This window comes from Toxorhynchites rutilus, chromosome 2 (genome assembly GCF_029784135.1).
Source record: "Toxorhynchites rutilus septentrionalis strain SRP chromosome 2, ASM2978413v1, whole genome shotgun sequence".
NCBI classification, from domain to species: Eukaryota; Metazoa; Arthropoda; class Insecta; order Diptera; family Culicidae; genus Toxorhynchites; species Toxorhynchites rutilus.
In genome coordinates this window covers 297,232,742-297,246,728 of record NC_073745.1, presented here as the reverse complement: position 1 = coordinate 297,246,728, position 13,987 = coordinate 297,232,742, and the positions used below count along the sequence as shown (strand labels likewise).

The window sequence follows — 13,987 nt, the reverse complement described above, 5'->3', positions numbered from 1 at the left end:
TGCGTAGAGGATGCTGCTCTTTTAAGTTCTTCAAATCACTCATACAACTTGTGAGCTGCATCAACTATTCGTACAATCACTTCTCATTAGTTCTTGATAGGGTTTTCTCTGGTATACAAGCTTACCAGTCTAGAATATGAAGCCCCTGTTCATTTAACCATGAATTTATAAATTGATGCCAAATTACCCCATTATCATGGTATTTTTTTATGCAAAAACAGAAGTAAATGATTTAATGATACTTCTGACTGTGCATTCGTGTTGATGAAAAGCTATCTGAACCAGATCTTTTTGAAAATATTTAAATATTTCTAAAATATGCATTACGATTCGCTCATCTGTTAAGTATTTCATGACAATATGAACAATATATAACACACCTGTGGAAAATACCTTATCCCTAGCCAGCACCATTGCTCACTTTCCTGCAGGCCTTTCAACTTACCCGCGCTCACGAAAAAGCGAAAAAAGCAAACAAATCTTCTGACATTCCGTCATTCTTTTTCTTGTCATTCCGTCCGTCTGCAACGAGAAAAATTTTCTTCAACCATCGCGAGCTCAGGCAGTAACCAAATCGACAGTGCGCGTTTGCTGTGCGGATTTAATTTGCTAGAAGAAACGTGTAGGAAAAAAAGCTAATCACAGTGAACAAGAATCTGTGGGAACCGTCTTCCAGAAATTCTAAGCTTTAATACGAGGAATTGTGTTTGATTTGATTTAGCTGTGAAATTTTCTTGATGAATCAATTGTGAGAAGAAAAAACAGTGCAAGAAAAAATCGGGCTTTGCTCCCATACATACCCGATTTGCATCTGCAGTATTCACTGAAAAGAGCAGTTAATTTGCACCTGGAGGCGTCTGAAGAGCAAGCATCATGGATAAGAGGAAACTATCGTAAGTAGCCGGGTCGAGTCGAGCAACGGCTGTAATCGCGAATGTTCTAGGTGCCCAAATAGCCCTGGGAAAGTAATTTTCCTCTTGCGGTGGTGGAAAGAGCGGTGGGCGCTGATGACGACGGACGGAGAAAATCGATTTCCAAACCGTGCGACTGCTGTTGGGAGTCGACGGAAAGTCGTTGATTCATTTACACTTTGCAAATTTGATGCGCCACTTCCCTGGACTGAGTCATCGAGAATCCAAGACATATAGGGCGAGTGGCTCAGAATCGTACCGGAGGGAAGACTCGAAATAATTTCGCCATGTTCCAATTTTGGAAAGCTTCCAGATGGTCCGAGCATACATACTTCAGTCTCGTGGCTGTTTTGTGGGAAAAGAGAAGTCGAGAGAAGAGCAAGGATAAGAGAGCGTACCGAATCATGTGTGTCCTTTTCTCGACTTTTGCATAGTGTTCTGTTTACGCTCTCTTCCCCCCATGTGTTTACTATCGGTAGGATGTTTGTGTAGGGTAATCGATTTATAGTAGACACTTTGGTGCTGATGTGGGTTAACGGTTGTAATCTTATTATTCTGCATCCGTCGGATATTTGAATTACTAGACGACATATATCCGCGTTTTTGCTTTCAATCATAAGAATAAGCTCTCGCATCGAATCGCAATTAAACGAAAATGAAAAACAGTACACGAAATCTCACTCTCTGGCATGTATTCCTTTGTGCACTATTCGTTCATTTTCCGTACACTCCCTTGTTCTGCAGAATATTTAATTAGGAGACCGAATGTTGCGGAGTGGCCAGCAGAAGCAGCATCAGTTTTTGAATGACCCTCGAGCTGATTTGCAAGTCGCTTCTTGTTTTTTACTCAGATGCTCGTTATCTCTCGACGAATTTATAATCTATGATGAACTGTTTTTATGTTGTTTCGCTGATATGAAATATGAGCTAATGCGAGTCGAATTTACTCGCGATAAGCACGAAAGTGAAGGTGCGGAATCAGCGCGACTTGTTGCCCTATTAGTTTGAGGGGAAGTTGCAACGGTTCTCTTTACGTATAGCTTTTTTTTTGACGGAGGACTACGTCTTTCATTTCTATACTGGAGCGTAAGTTCAAAGTTGAGTGTTAACACTTTGACGTCCGCACGATTCGTAAAAAAAATATGCGCTTGGCGCCGGCAGCGCTAACTCGGATTACTTGGCTTGTCGCCGCCCGTTCTTGACATTATCGGGAAATTAGCAATTGAAATAGAAATAGATCTAGATCTAGATCTAGAAATAGAAATCTAATCTTATCGTTAGTTTTCATAAGTTCTCAACCCTATTCCCCTAATTTCATGAAATTTCGAAGATATACATACGTAAATATTACAAACATGTCCGTATTCCCACCACTATATGTCAATGCGGATAATCATCGAATAAATGTTCTACTTTTCGGTCTGTTTTAATTTTATTGAAAACATTGAAAAACCTTCGACCGATTATTTCGAAAAACAGTACATTGAAATGCAAGAAACTGCATTAAAGTTTGGTAAAACACGAGTTTCGAAAGATATAATAAAAGTTTTTCTTAATATGTCCGTTTTTCTCCACCTTCCTTTACTTATAAAAACATCAAAATTGATAGTCTGTGTATGTTATTGTTACTTAAACCAAACCCCAACAGAATGCAAATGATCCTCAAGTACTATTGCCGGCCACTGAGATACTATGCGCACGTAACCACTATGGTGTCACCGGCAGTCAGGCGCTAGTTTGCGTGCGCAACCACTGTGGTGTCGCCGGACGCCAAAGTGTTAATAGCTCCTAAACAACTGAACGTAATGGTATGATAAATAATTCATTCGAAACACAAAATGTCTACGCGTTCTATGCTTGTTACTTTTTGATCCGAAAACTTGTTTCAACCTTGAAAAATTTTGAAAAATCTAGAAAAAACGGCTTAACGTATCAGTATGAAACGTTTACAGATGTTTAGGGAATACACTAGGCTAAAAATTTGCCTGGAAACATTAGAACTTACTGCGATATTTGCAGAATTACAGTAAATTTTGTAAAGCACTATAAAAATCCTATTTTTGGCATTTTTTTTAAATCGATGCAAAAAATTTCAATAATTTTTTTTCGTCGAGGTAACAAATCATCCTTGTGCGAAATTTATTGAAGTTTTCAAAACTGCCTTTTTTTTATTCTTTATTTGAGAGGTTTTCAGCCTCCTGGGCTGGTTCGCCTCTTTATCGACGGCATTGCCGCAAGGTTTCGTTGGGAACAGATTGCACATAAAATTATCACATAAAAATTGGACGTAAAAATTAAACACATAAATCCTTTTGCGAGACATGACTTAACAAAGAACTTGCTGTTTGCTTGTTGGACCAGATGGCATGGATGTCCTCGGACCATGGCTCCAGGCCAGTGGAGAGGAAGCCGTGCCGTTGAAGATGCCGACGTGTTCTTATTCCCCTTCATCGTGGAGGGGAAGGAACAAGGATCTTCTTGACTGATCCATTGTTCAGACGCTAGATCTTAAAAAATAGTTCGGCATCTTTTAGGTAGCAGACAAGCGCTGCTACTCTTGCTGGATCGTCCTTCAAGATGTCTCTTACACTCCCGCTGATTCCATGCAGGTTTCGCAGATCATCGAATTTCGGGCAACCACACAAGAAGTGCTCGACGGAGTTGTGGATTTGGCAGAGGTCGCAGAGTAGATGGAAGGGTCCTCTATTGAATCCGTGTGAGATCGAGCAGTGACCGGTCCTCAATCTGGACAGGATTCGCTGTTCTCTCATTCCTTTAACATCGTCAAACCTGACAATCGTGCCCTTGACTTTTCTGAGGAACTGCCCCCTCTCTGCAAACCACCTTTCGGTCCAAAAGGTGCGGAAAGAGTTGGTGATCCACAACTTCACATCGTCAAGCGGCACATCCCGAGTGAAGAACGGTCTGGTGTGACCGATTCCGGCAAACTGGTCGGCCGCTTCATTCCCTGCGATGCCGTTGTGTCCGGGGACCCACATGAGCACAGTGTCGGGCAATATGTTCTTCCTGATGGCCTGTACCCATGCATGTTTGGATGTTTTGCCGAATCGGAGACGACCAACAATGGCTTGGAAGATGAAGTTGTAGTTGCCTCGAAGATGCCGGCCACTTCGGCCGAGAAGGCCTGGCAGATGTCCGCGAGTTTCTTGCTGGAAATCAGACTTATTATCATCGCTTACCCCAAATCCAACTCCCGATGGTCCTTTTGTGCCGTCCGAGTATCTGATCTCGTGGAGACGGTATTTTTCTGCTATGATGGCCTTGAAATATTCTAGCAGACCGATCGAGCTCGCCCTGGCTCGAAAGTTGTCCCTAATACCGTTCTCGACGAGAACAGTTGGGAACCTCCAGTCGTTCGCACCAAACCAGGATTGTTTTGCCACTGGGGGGAGGTTGGCGTGCGCCACCCGCTGCAGGATCGTGTTGCTAAGGGCGGTCAGGTGGGTCTCCCCTCTACCGCTGGTTTTCGACAAGAAACTGGCAGTCCTGGCTACGATCGCCGAGTCTATGATCAGATCGAAAGGAGGTTCTCCAATTTCGGCGCAGACAGAGGCAGCTGGTGTTGATGGCAGGAGGCCGGAGACAGTCCGTAGTGCTTTGTTGTTGATCGGTGCCAGAGATTTTGGGAGCTTGTTTCCAGCCAAACACGTCAGTTCAAGGCCATAGGTGAGGCGGCTGCTGATGATGGCTTTGGCCACCCTTTAGCCGAATATTTCTGTTGTTGCTCCGGTGCGGTTTGGAAATGGTTTTCAGAAGGTTCAATCGGGTGGCACAGCTCTTCTTAACTTCCTCGAAATGGCGGAGGAAGCTAAGTTTGTGGTCAACAAACACTTCAAGGATCTTAAGCGTTTTTCGGCGGGGAATGTTGTTTTTGTATAGCTGGACCCTGGAGTTGGGACCCTGATGTCTATCGCTGCAAATCACCATATGGCCGCTCTTCTGCGCTGAAAGTCTAAATCCTCTCTCGGCCGCCCACCGGCCGATGGCATTGGTAGCTGCCTGTATCCTGATGCATGGAATCCTATGGGTGTCACCCACTGCCATCAGAAGAATGTCGTCCGCGTAGACAAACACGAAGACTCCCCCAGACAGGACCTGGAACAGGCTATTCATGGCGACGAGACAGAGGGTGACGGCAAAAGCAGAACCTTGAGGTATTCCTGTTTCCTCGTGGAAAGCTCGGGAACTGATGTTACCAATTTTGACCTCAAAGGTTCGGCGTGTGGCGAAGTTCTTGATGAAGTGCAGTAATTTGCCGTCAACGCCCCAATCTGCCCCCCAGAGCACTAACGGGATCCATGTTCTGTTGTATGCCTTTTCCAGGTCCAGTGCTACCATCTCCATGTGCTGACGGTTCCTGTTGGCTTCGGCTATCACGTCTCGCGAAGTAATTGTTGGTGCCCATACCCGGTCGGAAGGCGAACTGTCGATAGTCCAATTTCCTATTTTCGGTTAGAAAGGTGACCAGGCGTCTATTCGCCATTCTTTCCAGGATCTTGGATGAACAGGAGGTTAAGGAAATTGGACGGTAGCCTTTCACGTTGTTGCTGCTTTGACCGACCTTAGGTATGGGTATTACCAGGCTGTGTCTCCAACCCTCGGGAAATTCGTGGTCGTTAAAGATGCTGAGAAGGGTGGACTGTCCGAGCTGAGACAACTGTTTCAGCATCTTATAGCCGATACCGTCAGGGCCAGTTGACTCACCTTTTGCGGAACGTAGGGCAACAGAAAGTTCCTCGATGGTGAAGTTCCGGTTGAGAGGATTATTAGGACGACTCATAGGGACCACAAAGTTGCTGACCGAAGTGATACCCGCTCCCTGTCGACGGATGAAATCGGGCTCATATTCGGAGATCGAGGACAATCTCGCGAAATATTCGCCGAGCGTGTTCGAAGTATCTACCGGATCGCTGAAGGTTGTACCATCCACTTGAAGAATGGGATTGTGTGGCCTTCTCTTCCCATTTAGTGCATTTACTCTGCGCCAAAGATCCGCAGAGGACTGGTTTTCGTTGATAGACTCCAGAAAACCAGTCCAACTGTCTAACTTCGCCTTCCGGATTAACCGACGTACTCTGATGTGTTGCGCTCGATACCTGTTCATGGCAGCTTCCTTCATTGGGTCTCCTACTGGTAGTCGTTTGGCCGTACGCAGAAACTTCCTCCGCTTCTTGACCTCCCCCTTGATGTCCTCGGACCACCAATGCAGCGCTTTTTTCCCCGGAGTGGTTTTCGTTCATGGGATGGAGGCTTCGGCCGCCCCCATAATGGTTTTGTTGAAAGTGGCAATGGTGGTTGGGTTGTCTCTATATATCAAGAAGTCGGAGGATGTTTGAAAGGCTGTCCAGTCAGCTCTTTCGAAGATCCATCTTGGTCTGCGAGTAGTGAGCGGCGGCGGGCCGTTAAAGCTGATGGTTATCGGGTGATGATCGCTGCCATGAAGGTCGTCGGCTTTGTTCCACCCTAACCTATCCACCAAGTTGAGACTAGCTGCTGAAATATCAATGGCTGTGTTGCTCGTACCTCTACGGAAAGTGTCAGTGCCGTCATTTAAGACCGGGAGCTCCATCACCTCCAAGAGGTCGACGATGATATTCCCTCTGACGTCTGGTGTTTGCATTCCCCAGTTGCGGTGATGACTGCCTTTCGGTGCGATGGTTGTTTATTGAATTATTCATTATCAAAGACGAAGGGGTGATTTTTGATTCAAACTGAAATATCTTTATGTGGGAGGGTCCTACAGGAACGTTCTAGGAACCAAATGAAAGGTGGTTGATAAGGTTAATTGGATTTGCTATTGAGTTGGTTAGCAAAAAATTGTGTTAGTCCAGAATATTCTTGAAAAAAACAAAGAAAAATCGATTGTTCATTTTGTCCTATATTGTTGCCCACTGCACTTACACACATCAATATAAAAATATGTATGTAAAATATTCTAATACCTGAAAGTTGCAGCTTCAAAATGATGCGCATCGCATCGATATGCGTTGATTTTTCACGAAATTACAGCATGTCAAATATTACTTAAAATTTCCGACTTCGCACTATGTTCCACTAATTTTTTTGTCCTGAAAATCGGAAAGTTTCCCTAACACAGACTTCTAAACCATGTAGCCTGGGGAAACTGGCATTGCAAATTGGATGCTCCGGAATTCGTTTCGCTAACACAGTCTACAAAAGCGGGTACAAATGCAACGCTTTGGCTCGGTTATTCGAAACTGAATATCCCTTTATGTCGCCAGCTCACTGAACTTCTTCGCATATCGTTTAATGATTAGGCAAAATGTTGATAACTATTTGCTGCGATAACCACTACCATAATGCATGAATTGCCCTAAATTGGGATTTGTTTGCAATTAAATTCGTAAATTGTTTCATTTATTCAGTAGTTTAATCAATGCATACAAAAAGATAGCCCAACGAGGAACATTTGAGGTGTGATTATTGCTAATTAAAAAAACACAAATGATTACTGAAGTACTACTTCAACCTTGCGGTTATATCACAGGTATAACTCATCCATAATTTCCTATAAGAGATTTTAAAGTTGTTTTGTGTTATCTTTACTATATTGCGATAAGAAGCTTTCTCCTTTTTTCATTGATGAAGAAGACGCATTATGATTTATCGAAAATCTTCAGGTCAGGTCATCTATAGAGGACAGAATCAGAAGGATTCGTCTGTGAGATAGATTTCAATCTTTTCAGACCAATCAAACAATCAAACAAGACGTTGAATCAAAATCTAGTGGACAGAAGAAATGCTCGGATATTGTAGAATGAGTGCACCATCATGGTGCATGAAGGTGGATTATGCAAAGCTTTCTGGACAGAAGTTCTGTTCTGGTTCTGGAAGTTCTGGTCGAGGTAATGTTCCTAGCAAGTTCAAATTATTTTTTGCCGATAAAATCGCAACAAAACTTGTCTGACTGCAAGGTATTTGTAGCTGCGGACAAAATCCCATGTTTTCATGACAAATAAGACTATACATTCTAAGATATACAAGAAGGAGTGCCTGAAAACACGTATTCTTCCGTACACCAAAGCTCATAATGAACCCGTAAAGAGTTGGCCTGCTTTTGGAAGCTGCCAGTGGAGAAATACTACAGTGGTATCTAAAAATCCACTCCGTGTTCTTCGAAAAATACATTAATCGAAGTATTTTACATAGGATGTTTTATCGCACCAATCAACAAAAGTAGAAGTAGTAATCCTAGGGGCACGGACGAAACTTTAACTGTGACTGTGACTTGTTGTTTTTTTAATGTAATTCCTTTCATTGTTCAGAAATCTGTTCATTTAACTCTTTTGAAACTTCAAATAGTACCCCTGAAAAGAGCCGTGTGTTCATGTACTTATAACCGTCAAACGGTTTGTAACGAATAAAAGAAGAAAATAAGCTTCTAGGAGGAAGTTCAACTGTCTAACTGAAAATGATTAATGAATATCAGTGAATATGGTAGAATATGGTAGATGAAGTATATGTGGATCGATAAATAAGAAAATATATTTTGTCATTGATTACATTTAGTATCGAGTTTATGGGAAAGAAAGATTCCTTTTCGTTGTCTTATTCGTATTATTAGTCTTATTATAAGGCATCGGGAGCAGCAGCTTTTCCGATGAAATAATGTTCGTTTGCAGACCATGCAGACTAAAGCAGTTATGTATCAACAATAGATGTCATCTTAAATTTGAGGTATTGCTTTTACTGTTTTTCAGTCCAGCTAGTGAGTAAAATTCAATAATTGTACAGGGTAACTTCGGTATAACGTACATCTTACTTTCAAAATTGTACGTTGTATCGAATCGTACGTTATATCTAAACATCATAAAGAACTCAGAAACGTAGCTTATATTACTTTATTTTGTTGCTGTTTGAGTAAGGTTAATGAATAAATTCACGACGAAGTCAATCTTTCTCATGTTATTTCCCTTTGCACTATTGCATAAAATTTGATTAATTTAGAATCCGGAATCATAAAACAGTTGTACTTCGGGATTGGTTAAAAGTACAAATGAAGCTTTGGTATCAAAATACATGTAATTTATTGTTCCTTCAGAAAAACAATAATCAAAAAAATATTCCTTTGGACTTTGAACATGTGTACGTTATATCGAGGGTATGTTATATCGAAGTTTCTCTGTATTGATTTTTCGGTCCAATTAACGAACTGTATGCGTGACACTTTCCTCGTTACCCTCTGATCTGATTACTTCAACATGTTTACATTCAATTTTGTGTTGCATACACCATTCATGGGAACGAAGTTGAAAGAAAGAATGCATAATAGATGATTTACCTTCGCATTCGCCCGTAAAACATACCTCTTTTATTTGTGAAATTGCTCACAGTGACAAATTCCTCGTTCAAATTGAATTGGATTTAAAAAAGTAATTTGATAGCATAGGCACCTAAATATAACTATAGGATATGTAGAAACATAAAAAAATATGACCATATTATTATAATGTTAATACTATTGTTTTTATTAGTTTATAGTGCGGATGGTTGTAATATTTTTTTGGCATGTGTTATTATTGTCAATACCTCTTCAAATGAACAAAAATATTACTAGATCATGTAAAAGTTGTCTACAAACATAGTTTGATCTTCATTCAATAATTTGCAAGTTGGGTTCTGCAAGAAACTCAAAAAACTTCGGGCGTTGGGCGATTAAAGTATTAATAAAAGCTAAAATAGTATGACTTTTTTTCAAACGACTTTAACTCTGTGCACAGATTATGATAGCGTATGTAACATAAGGGGGAGAGGGTTCGTCTTGTGTTACTTATTGTTACATAGGGAGGGTAAGGAGGCCCAAAAATTTGTATCCTAAAAGGATTAAGGTGTCGTGCACAAATTACGTAACGCTAAAAATCCGGATTTTGGACCACCTCCCCCCTATGTAACGCAACCTCGACCTCCTCCCCCCTCTTTATCGCGCTACGTAATTTGTGCACGACGCCTAATTCGCAAATCGAACATAAAAGGTGGTGTTCTGAATTCAAACCAAACACGATTTTTAGTATAATTAGTTCATTGTTTACTGTAAGTACTCATTCACTTTTATCTACACTCTCCCTTTCAGCACATCGGGCGATACGCTCTACCAGACCCTTGGACTGCAAAAGACGGCCACGGCGGACGAGGTCAAAAAGACATACCGGAAACTCGCACTGAAATATCACCCAGATAAGAACCCAAACAATCCAGAAGCATCAGAAAAGGTATTATGCACTCACCCCCACTGGTCATAAAAAATCATTGTTTTTCTTCCGCGTGCCTTCCAGTTCAAGGAAGTGAACCGAGCGCATTCCATCCTCAGTGACCTGACAAAGCGGAACATCTACGACAATTACGGTTCGCTCGGTTTGTATATCGCGGAACAATTCGGCGAGGAGAATGTGAACGCCTACTTCATGGTCACATCGCCCACATGCAAGGTATCCTTCGATCTCACGAAACGTTAGCTACGTTGCGAATTCCGAATTCATTCTATTTCTTTGCTGTATGTTGTAGGCCATTTTCCTCGTGTGTGGTATCATCACGGGATGTTACTGCTGTTGTTGCTGCTGTTGCTGCTGTAACTTCTGCTGCGGCAAGTACAAACCACCTTCGACAGAGCACAGCGGAGACTATCATCACTTACACGTAAGTAATACCGAGCCCACACAGAGTATATCGTGCTTGCAGTCAACAGGTCAAACACACGATTTGGTTGGTTGGTTGGTTGGTAGCGCCGCGTGGTGTGCAATCTGTGCTAACCAATAGTGAACAGAGAACTGGCGCTGCCGGACGTACGAAAATGCAAGCTTATATACATACATACACATACTACACTTCGCTCTTTTAGCGCTTTGATTATCGATAAGGTGATAAGGTACGATTTGGCCCATTGTTACAAAACAAACTAGCTCTTTTCCGCGTGTGTGGTGTAGATGAGTAAGACCAACAGACAGAGGTTACATACATGAGATATGCCGATCATACACGGGCATATACCTATGATTGGCAAGTTTGAGGTGTTCCCTATGCTGCTTCCCTAGTTTTTGATTTCTCTCTCTATCTTTCTCTTTTTCCAACAATATCTTAGTTTTTCTTACTCTTTAACCGATGCTAACTGATTAGGCGGAACAATAACTAGAGCAATGTTCAGTTTTCTATTTTAATTAAGGACTTTGGTTTGAATGCAATTTTGAAATAAAAAAATTGCGAGGGCGGTTTTCTAGCACAGGAGGAAAATTGATAGGGAAATTTAAAGTTGACGTGATGAAGTTTTTCGTTTTTGTTGTTTTATTTTATTTTTGTTACTTTCATTCCATGAAAACATGTTTATATGTGGTATCTTATTGCAAAAACGGAGTGATTACCGCTGTTTAAAATCAGTGCATAGAAATACAATCCTAGTATCGTTTTTTGTGAAAATGGTTTCCATCCGCATAACGAATTTTAAATGAAATTCAATGATTTATCATTACAATAAAATAAATCGAAACACACTCATGAACATAGTTTATCTGTAGTGAATTTTTTTTATTATTTCCACTCAAAGTGTCAATTATTCTTATTAATTGGTACTCGAAATTAATCAGGTAAATTCAAAATTTATTACTATAAACTCACCACTTGTCTAAATAAATTGCATTTGTTTTCGTTATGATGAAATTGGTCCAACGATTCACCAACTGAATTGATTTTCTTGCTTCCAGTTGGCATCTGATTAACGACCTCACGGAGTTTCCACTGTATGACTCTACACTTCATAGAAGATAGGATAGTTGGGAAGCTGGGATACAGCTAATAAGCGATAGCAGTGGTTGTTTAGGGAAAGGGAAAGGGAAATTGCTTCGTTGTTGACCTACTCTAAACATTCCTTTGACCTTATCGAGACAACTGGTCAGTTTATTATTGCGAATTATTAACTTTCCGATAGTTTGCACCATTTTTGAGCCTAGAAAAAAAGTGAACAAACATAACCTTTCAAAGTGACTGACGACGTGAATTCAACGCGACTGCTGCTGAAATATGATAAACGAATTTTTTTTTATATGTTTGTTACGTGACTGCAACAGAAACAGGCGTTCAGAAAAAGTGGAATGTCACAAGTAGGCTAGAAATATTGTGGCGCGGGAAAAACATCATGGATAAAAAAGTGTAATTTCTATTATAAGATATTTTTTTTTGTGTTCGAAATTTGTTCCGAGATCAATGTAATGATAATAATGCGATCCGAGTCGACCGCCGACCCGCCATCGGAAGCGGCGGTCCCTCACACGTAAACCTATGTTCCACTGATCGTCAGGTCAGTTTTAAACACAGGATAGACCCTTTAGCAAGGTCTAATCGAGTTTTTTTGAAAAACGAAAAATCACCCAAAGGAAATCGGGATCGCCGTGATATACTGTTATCTCGAAAAAAAATATTCAAGACTAGAGACGTATGAGCTAACGTGCACTGCTCGCTGTCTAGAGTAACACTTAAACACTGAAACACTGAAATGGAGGAATAAGGCTTTTATACTTACTGCACGGGCGCAATTAATCGCCGCTTGTTCTGTGGGAGGACAAATCGGAAAAAATGGAAAACGTAAGATTTAGCGCAGCAGAAAATCAAACATATTTTATTGTAAGTCCTGGATTAGTATTTCTAGAGAGTGAAAACACTGGACACAGCTGGGAGATTGCTTGTTTTTCGTTTAGATAATGCTTGAAATCTTTCAATTGTTCGATAGTTCCATAAAATATATTATTTTCTTCATTGTCACATATTGTTTGGGAGTGTCCAAATCGTTGGATGATGATATCTCATCAGGAAACGGTTAAGCAATAAGCGCTCGAAATTGGAAAAATTTTGCGATGCAATATGTTCCCGAAAGACCTAATCCTACGTCAAAAAGTTGCAAGTCAGTTTCGAGGACTCGTACCCGTGTGTACCCGTACGTTAATAATTAAAAATCCCGAAATCGTCTACTACTTCAACTCTGACCTTTTCAAGAATACCAGTTCATTCAACTCTTATCCTGTGGAGCCGATCTGGCGTGGAGGTAACATCCATACTTCTCACGCTCAAGATCACGAGTTCAATTCTCACTCCCGACATTCTTCCAAAATGGAAGGAAAAGTGACGAACCAGCCAGAAGCGTTGAAAGTCACTATAATACAAAAAAAAAAAACTCTTATCCTGGTCTCTATCAAAAAGTATCAAAAAAAGTCACAGTTAACAGTTAACAGTTAAAAAAAACTCAACTTAAAAACAATTGTTCCCAACAATCCTAGTCCTATATTAGGTTCCCGTCCGTGCCCATAAGCATAGACCCTTCTAGTTTTTTTTACATTCAATACAAATCTTCACGCTACGTTGCGCAATGCATGGTTATATTATATTAATTATTATTACTATTTATGTGCTAATCATAACGCCAACATGTTTAATTCTAATTAATCAAATCACATACTTCGCGATTCTTTATTTTGTTTATGTATTTGTGTGAATATTTCTATCAACTGTTCTAATTTGTCTGAACACTGTTCTTCAACTTTTTGAGCGTTCTTTTTTCCATTAGTTCGTCTGTTTTTTCATGTCTGAGAATTTTCGTTTCGTATTAATTGACTCTTATCCGTCTTGTCTAAATGTATTTATCTTGTTGGATTTCTTCTACTCATCATCTGGATTATTGTAGCGATTTTTCCGATTTTTCTCAGATTTAACTAGATTTAACCCCGTGATTCTCCCGGATTGTTTATCTCCCTTATTTTTTCTATGAGTGTTGGCAGATCATTATTACTTTGTTAGGGAGTATATCTCTTACTAGCTGACCAGGCAAATTTCGTCTCGCCCACAATTGCTATTTTGATTCAAATAATTTAGAACACCCACGTTCCCCGAAAATTGTTTTTCTGTACGAGATCTATATTCGCGGCATATAATTTTTTTTTGACATATAAACCTGACGCAGATTCAGACACATCAATCCAGATACTGACTGTTCAAATCCGTTGCTCCGTTCTCGAGTTAAATCTTGAGGAATGGATACCAAATCATTTTTATATATA

At 40.6% G+C, this 13,987-nt stretch overlaps 1 protein-coding gene across 3 annotated transcripts in view; it reads left to right on the top strand.

The window, feature by feature from the left end:
• The first annotated feature begins 508 nt into the window (after positions 1 to 508).
• The window catches only part of LOC129767436 (dnaJ homolog subfamily C member 5 homolog), a 30,370-nt gene continuing 16,891 nt past the window's right edge, over positions 509 to 13,987 (top strand). Inside the window, exons 1-4 of one of the 3 annotated variants that reach the window (XM_055768339.1) lie at positions 509 to 893; positions 10,024 to 10,162; positions 10,226 to 10,378; positions 10,455 to 10,586. In XM_055768339.1, coding sequence (XP_055624314.1) covers positions 874 to 893; positions 10,024 to 10,162; positions 10,226 to 10,378; positions 10,455 to 10,586 — 444 coding nt within the window. In that variant the 5' untranslated portion in view covers positions 509 to 873. The remainder of the gene's footprint in view (positions 894 to 10,023; positions 10,163 to 10,225; positions 10,379 to 10,454; positions 10,587 to 13,987) is intronic. The other 2 variants (XM_055768338.1, XM_055768340.1) reach the window with 2 other exon arrangements.